This window comes from Artibeus jamaicensis, unplaced genomic scaffold (genome assembly GCF_021234435.1).
Source record: "Artibeus jamaicensis isolate MK-2021 breed Jamaican fruit bat unplaced genomic scaffold, CSHL_Jam_final scaffold_1019, whole genome shotgun sequence".
Lineage (NCBI taxonomy): Eukaryota > Metazoa > Chordata > Mammalia > Chiroptera > Phyllostomidae > Artibeus > Artibeus jamaicensis.
The window spans coordinates 17,809,309-17,827,003 of NW_026522025.1; the positions used below are offsets into that span (position 1 = coordinate 17,809,309).

General features: G+C 33.9%; 1 protein-coding gene across 1 annotated transcript in view; it reads left to right on the forward strand.

Moving 5' to 3' along the window:
* LRRC7 (leucine rich repeat containing 7) overlaps nucleotides 1-17,695 on the forward strand; it is a 491,093-nt gene that overhangs the window by 233,243 nt on the left and 240,155 nt on the right. The window contains exon 5 of the mRNA XM_037145320.2: nucleotides 8,570-8,648. Coding sequence (XP_037001215.1) covers nucleotides 8,570-8,648 — 79 coding nt within the window. The remainder of the gene's footprint in view (nucleotides 1-8,569; nucleotides 8,649-17,695) is intronic.

A 17,695-nucleotide genomic window follows, 5' to 3' on the forward strand; every position in this document is an offset into this window, starting at 1 on the left:
ATTTGTATTTGACTTGCAGAGTATGCAGGAAACAAATGTAATATATAGTGCCTTCTGATAAATGCTGCATTGCCAACCTTGAGTAACTAAAATTTACACCTGAAAGTAGTTTTAATTCTTGATTTGTTGGAGTCAGCTTAATGTAGGTAAAATATGATAGTGTTCAGAATAAGGTTGGCCTGGTTTCGGATCCTGGCTAACCTCTGAGCCTCAGTTTCTTTATCAGTTAAGAGGGAATAATAAACCACATTATAAAATAGTTGAGAAGATGAAATGAAGCAAAGTGCTTATAATATTTTTTCAACAAATTCCATTCTTTCTGCTCCTAAATCTAATTCAATTTAATAAATATATAAATAACTGCCTGCTTTCTCTGAACTAAAAAATAATATGAAAATTGGTATCACAATGAAAATATCACATGAAAGTCTCATGTATTTCCTCCTTTTTATACAAAATATAACATTATTTTTTATTTCAGAATATAGCACATATCATAGGATAAATGATTGAAGCTGATACCTGTGAAATTCAGAAAATGAGCATTCCCAAATGTACTATCCATAACTATTATCAAATGTACTGATTTATATAAAAATTTATAGCTAAAAAACATAAATTTGAGTGCATTTAATAGGACACTAAGTCATTCAAAAGTTTATATTTGTAGGAAGTCTTTTATATTATATTTGTATGTAGATAGTTACCTTTTCCATCTTAGAAAATGTAATTTGAATCTAAAGCCTTTGTACTAAAAGCAAATATTTCTGTTTGTAAAGTGTTTTTAGTTCATTGCTTCAAGGTTTGATGCAAAAATATAATTAAATGCAATTTAACAAGCACTTGCTAAATTACCATTGTTTTCCTAGGACTGACCCAGATAACATCAGGAACACCAAGAAATTGAATGTCAACTGACGAGTCTTGCTTTCTGACTCCATCCTATCTTTTTAGAACATCTCCTCTTAGACAACTCCAACCACCATTTGACCCCATCAGAGCCACCCATCTGTTAAAGCCCCCACCTCAGGAATTCTTCCCTCCTTGATGTTTTCTCTGCTTTTTTTGCACGGCTTAAATTTCATGGTCAATTATCAAATAGCACCGCCCCCACCCAGACACCCTTGTTTTTCTCTCATGTCACTGTTTATGCTCAGTAAAATCACAATCATGGCTGAATCCAACTTTCTACCTATTACTGAAAGGATCTGGAAAAAAACCCTCAATGTCACTGCTTGATATCACTTTAAGTTCACGAGTACAATATCAAAGCACAGTCTTAATGCTTCCCAACTGCTTGAATCCATTGACTTTCCTCTTCTGGTGACCACTCCACATGTTTTCCTCCATCTACAAACCTTCCACACCTCCTCTGCCATCTTCATGTCTACTGATCCTACTCCACGGAGAATATTAAAGGTCTCAAAAGATTTCCACAGACTATCACCAGCATGTCTACTCACCTACCAGCATGTGCACTCATATTCTCCGTTTCCTGCCTGTCAGTGCAGATGAATTATCCCTGTTCCTTTCTGAAGCCGTTAACTCCACTAGATAACCATTCTTCTTGCATACCCACCGACATAACTCTAGTAATTCTCCTCAGTCTCTACTACATCAAGATTTTCCTCTCCATTATTTTCCTCTCTATTCCTTTCCTCTATTTTCCTCTCTCCTGTTTGTTATCATCATCACACATACACATGCTGTTATTCTGCTATTCCAAAAAAAAACTTGTTCCCTCTTACCTTAATAATTCCCTAATCCCTTACAACAAAAGGTTCAGGTGGAGTTGTCTGTATTCTCTATCTACAATTTCTCTTCTTCCAGTCTTTATTCCTACTAGTCCACTAAAATCATTTCAGTCAAGTTCACAATGATCTCCTCATACTAAATCCAAAGGAAATTTTGGGTCATCTTACATGACCTATCAGCATCACTTGAAACAGATAATCACTTCTTCCTACTGGATACATTTTCTTCATTTGATTTCTAAGACTCAATATAATTTTTTTCCTTCCCATCTCACTGATTGATCTTGTTCAGTCTCCTATGTTTATTCTTCCTCTTCTCTCCACTCCCATTTCAGAGTGCTTCATGATTCAGTTCTTGATCTTCTTTGTTTTGTTTTTTTATTGTTTATACCCATGTCATTGGTGCTCATGATTTGTCTCATGGTTTAAATACTATTTATATAATAATGAATCCCTAATTTTAAATTTATATTTTACCAGGTGTTTCCAATTTTTTTTGCATCTCTGGGCCACACTGGAAGAAGAAGAGTTATGTTGGGCAACACATTAAATACACAAACACTAATGAAAACTTATGAGCAAAAAAAAGGTTTTAAGTAAATTTACGACTTTGTGTTGGACTGCATTCATAGCTATCATGGGCCACATGCAGTTTGGGCATGCTGCTTTCCTAAACTCCAGGTTCATATCCAAACACCTACCTGACATCTCCCTTTTCAATCTAACAGATATCTCAAATTATGCATGTTCAAACGTGAACTCCTCTCCAAAACTCAATTTCACATATTCCTTCTCCCATCTAAGTTAAAGACAAACCATTCACATTGCTCAGGATGGAAAACCTGGAGTCATTCTTTATTTCCATTTTTCTTCCACACTTTACACCCAATCCATCAGGAAATCCTAATTGGTCTTGCATTCAAAACTCATTTAGATTCCATTCACTTCTCATTCCTTCCACTGCTCCCACCCAGATTCAGGCCACTTTTTTACACAGTATGTTCACACCCTCTTCATGATTTACTACAATAGCCTCTAATTGGTCTCCCCCTTAAAAAAGCCACCCTATTCAGGAACCAGAGTGATGATCCTCTCAAATTATTAATCAGACCATTTTATACTTATGTCTTTCAATGTCTCTCTATTTTATTCAGAGTAAAAACCATAGTTTTTTTAATGGCCTCCAAGGCACTAAATGAGTTGACACCCCCACCTTCTCTGCCACACATACCACTATTACCTCTCAACAAATTTTTTTCTACTATCATCTTTCTCACTGTGTTCTAGCAACACTGGGCCCCTTGCTATTCTTAGAATACACCAGGCACACTTAAGCTTTAGCAGAGTTGTTCAACCCACTGCCCACAGAATCCTATGAATATAGTCTAACACAAAATTGTAAATTATGCATGGACCTTTTTTTCTCTCATTCTAGTGTTTGTGTATATAATGTGTGGCCCAAGACAACTCTTCTTCCAGTGTGGCCCAGAGATGCCAGAAGTTTGGACACCTCTGCTTTATAGCATTTCAATTGTTCATTCGCTCCTCCTGAAATAGTCTTACTTTCCAACCTCAGATGCAGACATCTGTGTCCCTCTCTCTTTCACTTTCTTCAAGTCTGTGCTCAAATGCCATCTTCCCAATCAGCCAGGCTTACCCTAGCCAACTTAGTTACAGTTGAAATTCCCAGGCATTTCTGATTCATTTTTATTCTGCTTTAATTACCTTTTCCTGCAGCATATTTCATTGTGAAAATACTGTAATTTTATATACTATATACATATATGTTGATTTATCTGTATAATTTATTATATGTATTCCTTTGCTACAATATATGCTACACAAACAAGGAGCACATATACACTTTTCACATGGTATTTTCAGTGTTTAATACAGTTCTTAACACAGTGTAGGAACTGTATTAAATATTCATTGAATATGAGATCTGTTCAGAAGGCATCCAGCCATTCAAGATGAAAAATAAAGACATTTATTGAAAAAGATACAAGAAACATTGTTCATAGGACAATGACACTTAAGTTCCCTTCAAAATAGGCACCTTGGGACTTCACACAGTTCTCCAATTGCTGTCAGCTGCCCCTTCATGAATCTCATCCACAGTTTTAAATTCTGCATCAATCAAATGACTGATCTGATATTTTACCAAAAAACTCTGCATGAGACATGACGAATGATTGGGTGCATTGTCATGATGGAGCTTCCAATCGCCACCTGCCCATTGCTGTGGCCTTCTGAATCATTCTACTAGTTTCCATGAAGGAATGTTCAAGCTTAACGCAAAATTGGATACAGATTTGTTGCTCTACTTGCTCAGTGATTTTGAATGTGATATTCATACAGTGCACATGCTCACTCAGCAGCACCCACCACCCCCACTGCCCAACACAGTGAAGTCATCATCATTCACACATGTGCATTACAGTCCACTCTCCTTGGCTGCCAGGTTACATCAATGTGGCAAAAATTGTTCTCATATCAACAATGGATGGACTTGTTCTAGACAGACTTTGTATATTAATGACTTCCCTGTAGAGACCTAATAATTAAAGTTAGCTGCTCAAATATAAGAGAACCATATAAGACAAATGATAAAGCAGTGATTCCTCAATATATAACCACATATTGTGTTTCATTGTTAACTTTTATTTCATGCAGAATACATTTTAAAATGCTAAACATTAAGAAAAGAGACCCATATATAGTCAAATAGTGTAATAATTTTTCATGCAAATGATAGAATTTAAATGTATTTATATGGATGATATCAAGATTCAGGATTTAGATGAGAGAGAGTGGATGGAAACTGGTAAAAATTATAACACATTAAATTAATATATTCGGCAAATGAGATTAAAAGACAACATATGTATTATAGAAATGTCTTACACCAAGCTCTGCCTTTCAAGGACCTTCTATTCATGATCATAGGTATCAATGTTGCTATTGCTAACGCTATTCCTGGGCCCATGTTTGATTAAGGACAAAATTATTTGGTACATTTAATTTCCACATTTACCTATTGCATTGGGAAAAATATTTTTCACACTTTAATATCAGCTTGTAAAACCTAACAAGATTTTAAATGACCCTTTAATTTGGCTTTTATATTTATATCAACAATATTCTTTTACAGTTACATAAAGTTGAACACTATGTTAATTATGTATTTCAAAATCTATCTGTCAGGCTTGTTTGTCTGCATCAGTAACAAGCAGCGTAGTCCAAGTGAAAACAATTGACTGAATATACTAAACCCTTAGCCATGACTTTCAACTTTTCTCATGCTAGGCAGGAAAATTTCATATTGGAGTGATTTCAGAATTCTTCTGAATAACCTTTTTGTTTTATTATTCGAAGACATTGTGTTTCAGAGCACCAGACAGACCAATCTCAAAGACTGGTTAATGAAAGTGTGGGTTCTATAATAAAATCTGACATCATTTTAATAGAAGTAACATAATGGAGTTCAGAGGAACAAGAGATATGGTGATAAAAAATAGAATTAATCCCATTTCATCTATAAACATTTGTTAAGTATTTAAATGAGTCACTTAATTCATGTGAATGCATGGTTTTTTATCCATAAAATGAAAATAATATTGCCTAATATATCTTCCTCACAGGATTATTAGGAGAATTAAATTATTTTACACACTGACATAAAGAAGTCTAAGTTACCTTTCCTCCTATTAATACATGAATTTTATCTAGTATTTATTAGATACTAAAATTAGAATCATGCCAAAGATGATACTAACTGCTTTACATTAATATCATCTAATACTCAGAACAGACCTTCAAATTAGGCAAGAAGTAAGTGAGTGATACACGAATATTATAATGTTTGCCAGAGATAACATGACTAGTTAAGTGATAATACAGGGATTTGGTCACCCTTCTAACCTGTGCTTTTAACTACTGTGCTATCCTGTCTCTCCAGTTTAGATGCATTATAAGTTGAGATAATGCTCTAAGAATTCTTTCTAAATTCTAAGTCCCATGTATTAGTATTTATGGCAGTTCCCTTGGCATATATTTTTCCAAATGTGTTTCAACTTTCATAAGCAAACTAAGTTAGCTATAATGACCTCAGCAAAAATATAAAAATATTGGCCCTGGCTGGTGTGAGTCAGTGAATTGAGTGCCAGCCTGCAAACCACAGGTTCACCAGTTAAATTCCCAATCAGGGCACATGCCTGGGTGGCAGGCCAGTAGGAGGTGCATGAGAAGCAACCACATACTGATGTTTCTCTTCCTCTTTTTTCTTCCCTTCTCCTCTCTCTAAAAATAAATAAATAAGAAATTGTTAAAGAATAAAAGTATTGCTCAATACAGCTATGTATAACATATAAATATATTTATAAACATGCATATTCATACATTGAATATTTTTTATAATTTACTCCACATCTGCAAGAACATTTATGTCAGCTATTATATTCACTAGTTTTGGGGATATTCTTTCAGCACACTAATTTATACTTCTTTGCTGTGTTTTTCTAAGTAGATAAATTTTACAAATTTATACCTCAAGTTAGCTCATTTTGACTTGATTGTTGGTTCCTTTTTGACTAGTAACCTCTGCATCTATTTATTTCTAATAATTATAGGGAACATTTTATGCAGCACTTTCTGCCAATTACTTTACCTGATTTATCTTTTTCAATCCTCACTGCAACTCTCTGATGAAACCATTCATATAATCACCATTTTTAAAAACATTTTACTTATTTATTTTTAGACAGAGGAGTAGGGAGGGAGAGGGAAAGAAACATCAATGTATGGTTGCCTCTCATGCATCCCCCATTGGGGATCTGGCCCTCAACCCAGGCATGTGCCCTGACTGCGAATCAAACCAGCTACCCTTTGGTTTGCAGGCTGGCGCTCCATCCACTGAGCCACACCAGCCTAGGCTTATCACCATTTTTTTAAAGTACAGGGCATTGTACTTTTTTAAATGTCCTAAGGAAACTAAGACATTGTACACAGACATGACTTGCCTAAGGTTACCTAACCCATAGTGATAAAGTTGGGATTCATCTCAATCTGGTAGTCTATGCTCTGAACTATTTTAAGTTGAAACTATGAACAGCATAATAAACATAATGCAAGTTTAAAAAAATAATGTAGTAACATTTTCAACACAGCATGGAATTCCATTTTCAGTAGAAGATGAGGAGATACAGTCTTAATATTATGTTTTATTTTGCTCTGCTTTTGTACCTTGGTTTAAACATAATTTCAGGAAATATCGTTCTAAGGCCATGTGGGCAGAAGACTTCAGGCACACCAGTGTGTAATGAGCCCAGATTGGAAACTGAAGAGAAAAGGCTTGAAAAGGGGAAGAAGAAGACTTATACCCCAGTTAGTTGCAGAGATCCAAAGTAGATATGAATACTAAGGAGAAATGTTAAAAACTGTTGAAGGACTAGCTTATTGACTTCTCCACCATTTGGTTATTGTCTCACTAATGAGAAAAGCTCTAGGTGTATGGCTTTCCAAAGAAGAGAATCATTCTTTCTCATTCAATTCACACATAAGGGAACTCCTAAAATTCCTTGGGTGCTTATTAACAAGGCAAAATACTTTAACAATAATTTTAGGATGGCATAGTTTCTGATGAACTTTCACAGAGGGAAGAATGGCATGAGAAATGCCCCCATGCCCTCTTTTGTACCCATATTTTATACTGAATAAATGAGGCACTGACTCACTGGGCTTCCAGGTCCTGTGGTCATGGCAGTCTAAGTCAACTGAATCTAGGAAGGGAGAGGGTTTTCTTTCTTAACTATTGATAGAGAGAACTTCAGCTAAATCCTGACACAAAATGTCTCTCCACCTTCTGTCAGATACAAGGTTTTGGCAGGACTAGTATTTCATGGAAAGTTTTTATATCCTTAATAACAGTTGCAAAAATTGAGAGCGGGTAGTATGGCAGACATGTAGGAATCGCTTCATATAACCGTTTCCTCTTCTAACTCTTGCAGGGGCTACTATACTTGATTTATTTGTGTCCACTGATTGAAATGTCCCTCTGCATCTATTATTTCTGATGCTCATATTTGGGACTAGGTTTTGTGGCTCAATGATTTTCATTAAAAAAAACTTGTGCTCTTCTGTCATATAGCCAACAGCACAGCTGTGCCAGCAGATGAGCAGCTCTCCAAGGGCAATTCTCTGGGCTGGCTGCCTCAGAGCCTCCGGAGAGAACTGTGAAGGGCTGCTCACCTCTGCAGCTTTCAGGCAGAGGCAGAGCTGCACTCTATACCAGCAGGGAAGAATTGAAAAGATTTGTTAGAGTCCAATATTAGTTCAGGAGTAACTGTCGGCTTTGAGATTTGTCCTTAGTTATTTTTCAGATGTATGCATGCAATCTCCCCAATCTTATAAAATAAAGGGAGCAAAGATTTTATCTTGTTTCCTTATATCTGCTGATTTCTCCTCTCTCCATTTACAGCACTATAATAACTAAATAAACCCAAACTATTTTTAGGTATTTAGATATGTAAAGAGACAACATCTGTCTTATGCCAAATATGCTATTGTCCTCAATTTTACACCCAATTTCCAGTTATTACTATTATAAAATATTTAATGTTCTCTTTTTTAAATATATATATATGATATGTGGCAAATATATACCATTATTATTTTTACTTAATGATAACACCAGCAGTGTTTATACTGTGTATTTAATTAATCATTCTTAATGTTAAAATTATAACTTAGAGAAATCTTACTGGAACATTCTCATGGTTTTTTTGTTTGTTGTTCTTTTGTTTTTTACATTTTAGGTGTTCAAGAATTTCCAGAAAACATAAAGTGCTGTAAGTGTTTAACAATTATTGAAGCCAGTGTCAATCCCATTTCTAAGTAAGTATGAGTGATTTTATTGTATTTATGTTATGTTTCCAATGGCATAATGCACCAAAATAAATAATTCACAGAATAAATTAATTATAAATGCTGTATTTAAAACTCAATTCAATAGAATGATGGGAAAGGAATAATCAAATCAGAATAGTTCAACAAAAGATGGTTAAAAGCATTTCTGAGTAACAGGAAGGCCTCACTGGTGCAAGCTGGCATTACTTTGCAGCGAACTGTGCCATTATGTTTCTGTGGTCCTCAGGCAGCATAATGTGGAAGGGCACCAAAACTAAGGAAAGAGTTATTGGTTATGGTCGATGGGGAAGTAGCATTGAGAATCTATCTGATGAAAGTTCAAGAAAGTACGAGAGTTTAAGGTGTCAATAAGTGTGTGAAAATAGCTAATTATCTACTTCAAGCTGGAAAAGGAATTAACCATGACCAGGAAAATAAAAAGATAGTATTTGTGTACCAGAGATTATAGGAAGAGCAAAAAGACAATTCTTTGAGGCTAGCAGAATGGGAGAAATGGAGAGGAAACATGCTGTGATCAGACATGGGGTATTTGTAGTTCATGATTTGTTATTAGAGAAATGCCATGGAAAAAGAGACTCAGCAAGTGACCATGTTGGCAAATTAGTTACTTCATAGTGATAGAGTATAGTGTGGATCAAATAGGTCAAGAAACCACGAAGTGAATGGAGCGGATGGGCCATGAACCTCAATGTTAAAGTCACTCAGCAATGGAAGTGAACTTAACATCTAGAAAGGTTGTTGACAGTTGTAGTAATATTTGGAAGAGATTGAAACAAATCTGTGAAATTGGCATGCAGATAATGAGTGTCATAGTAAGGCTGGCATTTTAATTATACAAAAACTGAAAGTAGGATCTGAGAAAACTTCCTCAGACCTTTGTCCACATGTTGTTGCAGAGACAGAGAAACTAAAGACCATTGGGAAGTCATTTAGTGAAGGAAGTGTTTTTAAAAGACCAAAGGAAGTTTATCAAAGGAAATTTTAAGGGAAAATGTTCACAAGTTGAGGTGAGGAAAGGGAGTAATGAGGATGCTTTCTCAATGGACCATGAGAAGTGGGTGGAGATGAGAATAGTAGTAAAATAGAATGTCAAAGGAGATTGAAGTTTAGAGAAAAATCTTTACACCAGTGATTTATTAGAGTTTCCATAGTTTCTCATCTTTCTCAGAATGTGGTACTATTAGGTTTTTTTATTCTTTTTTGCTATTTAGCCAGTCTAGTAGATGTGGTATCTCATGGTGGTATCTCACAGTAGTTTTAATTTACATTTTTTAATGTCCAAGTAACATCTTTCCATGTACTTATTTACAATCTGTATTACTTCTTAAGTAAAAGTTCAAAGTTCAAATCTTTTATTTACATTGACTTGTCTTTTTATTATTGATTTATTAGAATTGCTTATATATTCTGGCTAAAAGTCCTTTATCAGATATCTGTTTGCAAATAATTGCTCCTATTCTGTGACTTATCTTTGCATTTTCTAGATAGTAGTTTTTAAAAAGAAGTTTTAAATTTTAAAGTCCTAGTTATACAATTATTAATGGCTTATGCTTCTTTCTCTTAGTAATCTTCATATTCATAAATATTCATAAATTCATAAAGATTTTCTCCTATGTTTTCCTCTGGAACTGTTGTAGTTTAGGTTTTACACTTAGATCTGTGACCATTTAAAGCTGAATTTTATATATGGGAAAGTGTGAGGGTCCTATTTTGGTTTTCAGCCTGTTGGTTGGTCTGCATATGATTTCCAATTGTTCTGGTACCATTTGGTGAGAAGATTATCTTTTCTTCGTAAAATCACCTAGTACCTTTCTGTAAATCTATTGATCATATGTGTTTGGTTCCATTTCTCAAATCTCTGTTTTGTGCATTGATTTTATTTTATATGCCATCTTCTTACATCAGTTTTATACACTCCATTGCTCTAGTGGCACAATGCTTCATACAATCGGGGAATGTGAGTCCTTTAACTCCGTTCCTCTTTACCAAAATATTTGGGATATTCTGTGCCCTTTGCTTTCCATATATATTTTATAATTAGTTTGCCGATGGGTACAAAAATTTAAAAAATTCTTTCTGGGATTTTGATAGGGGTTGCACTGAGTCTTTAAGATCAGAGGGGGCAGAATTGTCTCAGAAATATTGAGTATGCCTATACCTGTGTGTAGTTCACCTCCATGCTTCTTTAGATCTTTAAAAATATTTTATCAATAGTTTATAGATTTCAGCATACAAATCTGGTATATTTTTATTCCAAATATTTTGTGTTTTGTGCAAATGCAAATGATTTTTCCATTATTCAATTGTATATTGCTGTTATATTGTAATACAACTGATTTTTTTAAAATATGGACTTTACGTCCTGCCTCCTCACTATATTGACTCATTAGTTCTAGTAGATATTTTGTAGATTTGGAGTGATTTTCTAGGTAGTCTATCATGTAACCTGTGAATAAAGACAGTTTTATTTTATTCTTTTACATCCATAGGCCTTTTATTTATTTATTTTTCTTGCTTTATTTGTCCTGGCTAAGACCTCCTATACAATGTCGAATAGAAGAGGTGAAAAGAGACGTCATCACCTTGTTTGCTGACTTAAGGAGGAAGCATTCAGACTCCCACTGGTCTGTGTCACTGTCACTTGTTGTTTTTTCCACACACTGTTCATCAGGGTGGGGAAATTTTCATAACCATCCCTCACGTTTAAAGCCCTCCTCAGCAAGATCCTCAAAGTTTCCATTTTTACTCCTCATTCTTCTCAAGGAAATCTAGGCTTTTCTCTCTAATGCTTTTCAACAATTTTTCAGTCTCTAACCACTGCCTGGTTCCAAAGCCACTCCACATATTAAGGCATTTATGAAGCAGAATCCCAATTCCAGACACCAAAATATGTGTTCGCTTTCTAATACTGTGTAAGAAATTACCATAAACTTGCTAATTTATTGAGTTTCTGTGAGTCAGACATCGGGCCAGGGTTGAGCTGGGCTCCCTGCTTCAGAGTTCGATCAGGTTGAAATAAAAGCATTAGTCAAGCTGTGTTCTTATCAGGAGGCTCAAGTGGAGAACAATTCACTTTCAAAGTCACTTAGGCTATTGGCAGAATTCCTGTACTTGTTACTATAAAGTGAGAAGCCCAGCTTTTTGCTGGCTGTCAGCTGGAGGCCGCTTTGGAATCCCAGAAGCTGGTACTGTTTCCAGCCACGCGACTCTCTGCACAGACCGTTTATAACATAGCAGCTTGTTTTTGAAGGCCAGCAGCTGAATCAAGTGAGTCTTCTGGTAAGATGAAGTCAAATAATGTAAAGTTATGGGAGTGACATCTCATCGTATTCACCAAATTCCATTGATCAGAAGGAAGTCACAAATCCTACCATACTCAGAGGGAGGAGATTATACAAGGGCATGAACATCAAGAAATAAAGGTCACAGGGGGCTACCTTAGAATCTCTCCACCATGTCTTGATATCTGGTTTACTGAGCCTTTTCATTGTCAGTGGATGTTGCATGATTTCAAAGCTTCTTATTTAAAAAATCTATTGACACAATGATATGATTTTTCTTTTTCAATTTAATGATATGTTAAGTTATACTGATCGATTTTTGAGCGTCAATTTAACTTTGCTTTCCAAGTATAAATTCTACTTGGTCATGAATTCTTACTCTTTTTATAAATTGATGCCTTTGATTTGCTAATATTTTGTAAAGGATTTTTTCATCTATATTTATGAGACATATCACTTTCACTTTGAATTTCTTTTCTTGTAGTGTGTTAGCCTGATTTTGGTATCAGGGCAAAACTGGCCTCATAGAAATAATTGGGTTATATTCCTTTCTATTTTTTATAAAAGTTTTATAGAATTGGAATTATTTATTCTTTAAATATTGGTAGAATTTGCCAATGCAGCTATCTGGACATAGATATTTCTTTATGGAAAAGTTTTTCATTACAAATTTAATTTTCTTAATAGCTGGAAGGCTATTCAAATTACCTATTTGTTTTTCTTGAGTGATCATTTGTAGTGCGTGCTTTTCAGGAATTTGCACATTTCATGTAAGTTTTCAACTTTATTGACATCTCCTTTTTCATAGCATCTTTTATTAACCCTTTCTTATCTATGGGTCCTCTAGTGGTGTTCTTTTTCATTTCTGGTAATGTGCATCTTCTTCCTTTTTCCTCCTTTTTTTTCTTTCTTTCCTTTTTGAAATTTGTCAGTTGACTAGATATTTAGCAATTTTATTGCTCTTTAAAAAAAGACTTAGGTTTCCTTGATTCTTTTAATCTGCTGCTTTCTGTTCACTTTATTTGACCCAAGCAATGTACAAAGAAGTCAAAAAACTATGGAATATAAAAGTTATAGTTTTGAGTGTTTCATCTCAGTTTTAGCTTTAGATGTGAATTTTATAGGATAGTCTTAATGCCTTAACTAAGTCATTGGTAAAAATTACCAGGTAAGTGTGAAAATAACAATTACTCATTTAAAAAAAAACATGGACCAACATTTATTGAGAGAGAACCTGTCATGTCTCAGGCTATTAGATACACTATTTTATTTTCATCTTCACAGCCATCTTAAAAAAAAAGACAGGTAAATCTTACCTACATGCTTTTTTACAAGTTAGTGTTTAAGTCCCTAGGTCCCTTTTACTATATTTCACCAATTCTAAAAGAGCATATTGATGTTGATTTAAGTTAATAGATATATTTTTTAATTTTTAAATATTTATAATGCTTACCAATGAGAAAATTGCAAGTAAATTGTGGCCCATCTACTGAACGGATACAAATATGTAAAGAGAAGCACCTGGCTGTTTACCGTCATCCCAGTTTACAACCCTTGATGTGGCCTGATTAACAACAGTTCCCTGTTAGCTTTCAAAAATGTCCTAACTTGAATGATAGATCATGTAGTCACTCTGGTTATACAATTAAATAGAAAGATAATTACAAAGTAAAGGGAGAAATCATGATACAATTCTGCAGTGATGTTAGAACAATTAATTGGAAATTAGATTAGAAATACATGAAATGGTAATGATGGTTGTGTTAAGGTAGAATTACAAGCAGTATTTTATCTTTATGTTCCAAACCTTCTGTAATATTGTTATATTAATTTTACAAATTTAAGTTGTATAAATTTCAAGAGTTAGATGTAAAATATCTTTCTAGTATGGTAGATCATTTTACATTAGTTTCTTAAACATAACATATAAAACCTATAATTTAATGTGGTCTAACCATTGTAGTGGAGTTCAAATGCTTGTAGTATGTTTTTATTTAACTTCTAAAGTAAATGGAATTAAAAAGAAAATGTTAAAACATGAATATCTGTAGCTTATCTTAAGTTGCCTATTCCAACAGTAAAATTGGCATTAATAAAAAATATTTAAATTAGTGGCATAGTTAATATTGAAATATCAGAATAAAAACAATACTGTACCATGTAAAGGAAATATAATTGTTTCCATTTACTGAGTTCTTACTGTGGGGCAGGTCATCATTTAATTATTGGAACAACTCTGGAAGTGGATGTTAGCCTCAACATTTTAAAAAGAAAAATCTGAGTCTCACAAGGACTAGCAAAGGTCACAGGGATAATAATTGAAAGAACTGTTATTAAAACCAGGCCTTTTGACATCAATGCTCATGTGCTCAACCACTAAGCCATATGGTGTCTGATTCTATTATCCTTTCCTTGTTATGGTTTAATATACTACTTTTAAGTTAAAAAATTAATAAAATGGAAGTATTATCTTAGCAGAGAATTATTTACATTTATAATGCATGTATTCTTTGAATTTTTTAATATGTCAGGCAAGTGTAAACAACTGCCAGTTATTCTAAGAGTGTAAGACCATTTCATTGTTGAGAGCCCCTGAACTTGGTGGAAAATGTTGGATTTCACTGAATGGCTTAGAGGAGGGTAAAGGCAACCCATGACTTACATCTTCATCCAGTTTACTTCTGTTGCTGGGGAATATCTTTTTCCTTGCTGCTCCTTCAATACTCCTCTGGAAATTGCGATATTAACAAATGGAACCATTTTCTTCATAATAATCTGTAACTTTGTACCATAAAATTAGGAATAAATAAAATTGAGTATCTTTTTTTAATGGACATACTGTCTTCATGTGTTTTTCAAATAATATGTTTCAATGTATAAAACTAAATCATTGAGGAGATTATAAAATTCTTTGTCTTCAAGGAATTTATAATTTACCCAGGAATAGAAAATACTCCACACTTGTACAAAGAATAATTGTTGTAAGCGTGTTGCTAAATCTATGAATAGAATTTTATGGGAAAGTAAGGAAGAAGACATTAATTGTGAACCTAAGTGCAAAGTAACCATCCAATAAATTCTTGTTAAAGTGAATTGAAATAAAAAACACACATGTTGTTAAATAAGACATACTGTATAAATATATTCTTTAAGTCTGTACTTAAAAAATAGAATGGTTCAATATAAAAATGTCAACTCATCTTTGTTTATAACCAGGCTGAAAAAAAATGCCTTACTTTGTATTCTGGTTTCTCACATAATTTATTTTTGGCAGTCCAATTTTGCTGTTGGAATCTGCACAATGTGGTCACCTCTTAAATCTTCAAAGAAATGTCGTATGTAAGAAGCCAGATTTTCTTGTGCCAGAGAAGCAGCAATTGTGCCAGAGAAGCAGCAATTAAGAAATGTATTTTTGATCAAAGAAGTAGTACAATGTAATACCATTTAGTGCATAGATATGCAGAATAGTAGACTAAGGGAAACTGGATAATTCAAATTGGATCTACACCTAGAAAATTAGTATTTTAAACTCTTTTTAATTATTAATGGTTACAATGTTAAAGTAAATTATTGCATCAAAGGTTGTAACATTTGTCTCATTTACATGTATTAATCTTCTTTTCTAAAAAGTCATAAATGATTCCTTCTTTTAAATGAGTAATCAAAAAGACATTGAAGGAAGATAGTATTTAAGTGTGGATTGTAATATATTCAACATCTCTACCATTATCATAAAAACTATCATTGTATAAGGATATGAGCTCTAATGTATTATAGCAAAGAAAAATATAGAGAACTACAATGATCACCCCTAGATTTTTTTATCTTACAAGATAAAGTTCAAACCTTTGAGTCAAATATTTAATACTCTCTAAACCCTGTCTTCTGCTGAAATTCTCAAATCTTAACCCCTATTCTCTCGTACATACTTTCTCTAGAGCTCATCTTCTCTTGGTCACCTATCTCAGGTGACTTCTTACCCCTATGTTATAAAAGCCTTCACTCTTACCAACCTCCTTTGTCTTTCTCTTCTACTTTCATGAATCCTACCTTCCCTTTAGAACCGATGTATGAAAACCCTTTATGAAACCATATACAAACAATTCAACTCCAAAATACATACTAGATTAAGATAGTTGCAGCAAAAAAAATAATTACTGGTAATATGTAGTTAGGATCCTAAGAATGTGTAAAAATTTTTTATAAATTATTATAAAAGTATTCATAGTCTTTTTAGTCTTTTTTCCCTAAAAGCAAATGTTTAGAAGAGAATTCAAGCAGTATATTTATGAGATGGTCTCCGGAAATACTTGTAGAGGGTTGTTATGAAGCTATTTACTAGTATGGATCATTAGCCTTTAATCTCTATGGGGAACTCTGGCAAACAGTGCAAAGCACCGGTGAGGGAGCTGAGCTGGTGATCCACCTGCTGGTCATTAGTCGAGGGCTGTTCCTGAGGGACATCAATCTCACGTAACCAGGGATGTAACTTAATCTCTTGTATAAAGGGATATATGTTCAAAATATTCACAGAAGTCCTGTTTATTACAGAAAACAAATAAGACAATAGAAACAACTGCAATGTTCTTTAGAAGGTGCATAATAAATGAATTGTGGTATATTCATACAGTAGAATACTATTTTATGGTGATCAGTCATCCATATCAAAAAGGCTAAATTTCACTAATAATGCCAATTTTTGAAAGTGTCAAAATGGTCATAGTACAATTTGATTTATATGGCATCCAAAAAAACATGCCACTTTTTAAAAAGGATTTAAGCTGGTGTAGTAAAAATTTTTTTAAAGCAGAATAGTAAACATCATTCAGGAATTTTTGGAGTAAATACAAAATGTAGTCAGGGAGGGGTACCCAGAGGGTTTTAAAAGTACCAGTGTTTTTATTAAATTTATTGTGGGTACATATATACTCTTTTGTAGACATAAAACATTTAACAACCAAAGATTGGGCAAGAAAGATGGAAAACTATGGAGTAAAACTCAGATATAATGTCTCAGCAGCAGGAGAAGCAGAAGAGGGGGTGTACTAGGGGCCAAAAAGGAGAAAGCAATTAGTGATGGCAACTGTTGCTGGGTAGCGTGGGATGCGACGTGAAATGAAGTTAGTGGAATTGGGACTTAAGAGCTCATTGGAGGCTATAGTAACTGCAGTTTCGGTAATAGAGCTGGGGCATGGGCCAGGAAACAGTGGCTTGAAGGCAAGCAAAAGGCTGTGTGGCTAGGTGGCTGTTCAAATCATCTGGTCAGTAAATGCAAGGAGGGAGCTAGGTCATAATATGAAAGGAGGGCAAATCTGAACACACTATTTAGAAGTTTGTAAAAGAGCATAGTCTTGTCTGGACCATAGATAAAGGCATTCAGATGTTTAAATAGAAATTTAATTATAGAAAAAAAAGTCCACACCCTTCTAGGCAAAAGTGTCATGGAAAATCTTTGAATTAAATCTAATTGCTGAAAAAGATTTAAATATTTCAAATAATTACTTTATGTAACTGGTAAAATTTCCTCAAAGAATATTTTCTTAATTCTTGTAATGATTCTGAAAACCTTTAGGATTCTGTCTATTATTGTTTCAATGATTTTGCTCATTTTCAGTGAATAAGAATTGGACCAACTTGATTATAACAAATATGCATGATGAACCTGCTTTAAAGAAATTATCAGCTAAGGAGACAAAATACTCCTTTTTCATATAGGGCAGCCTTAGCCATCAT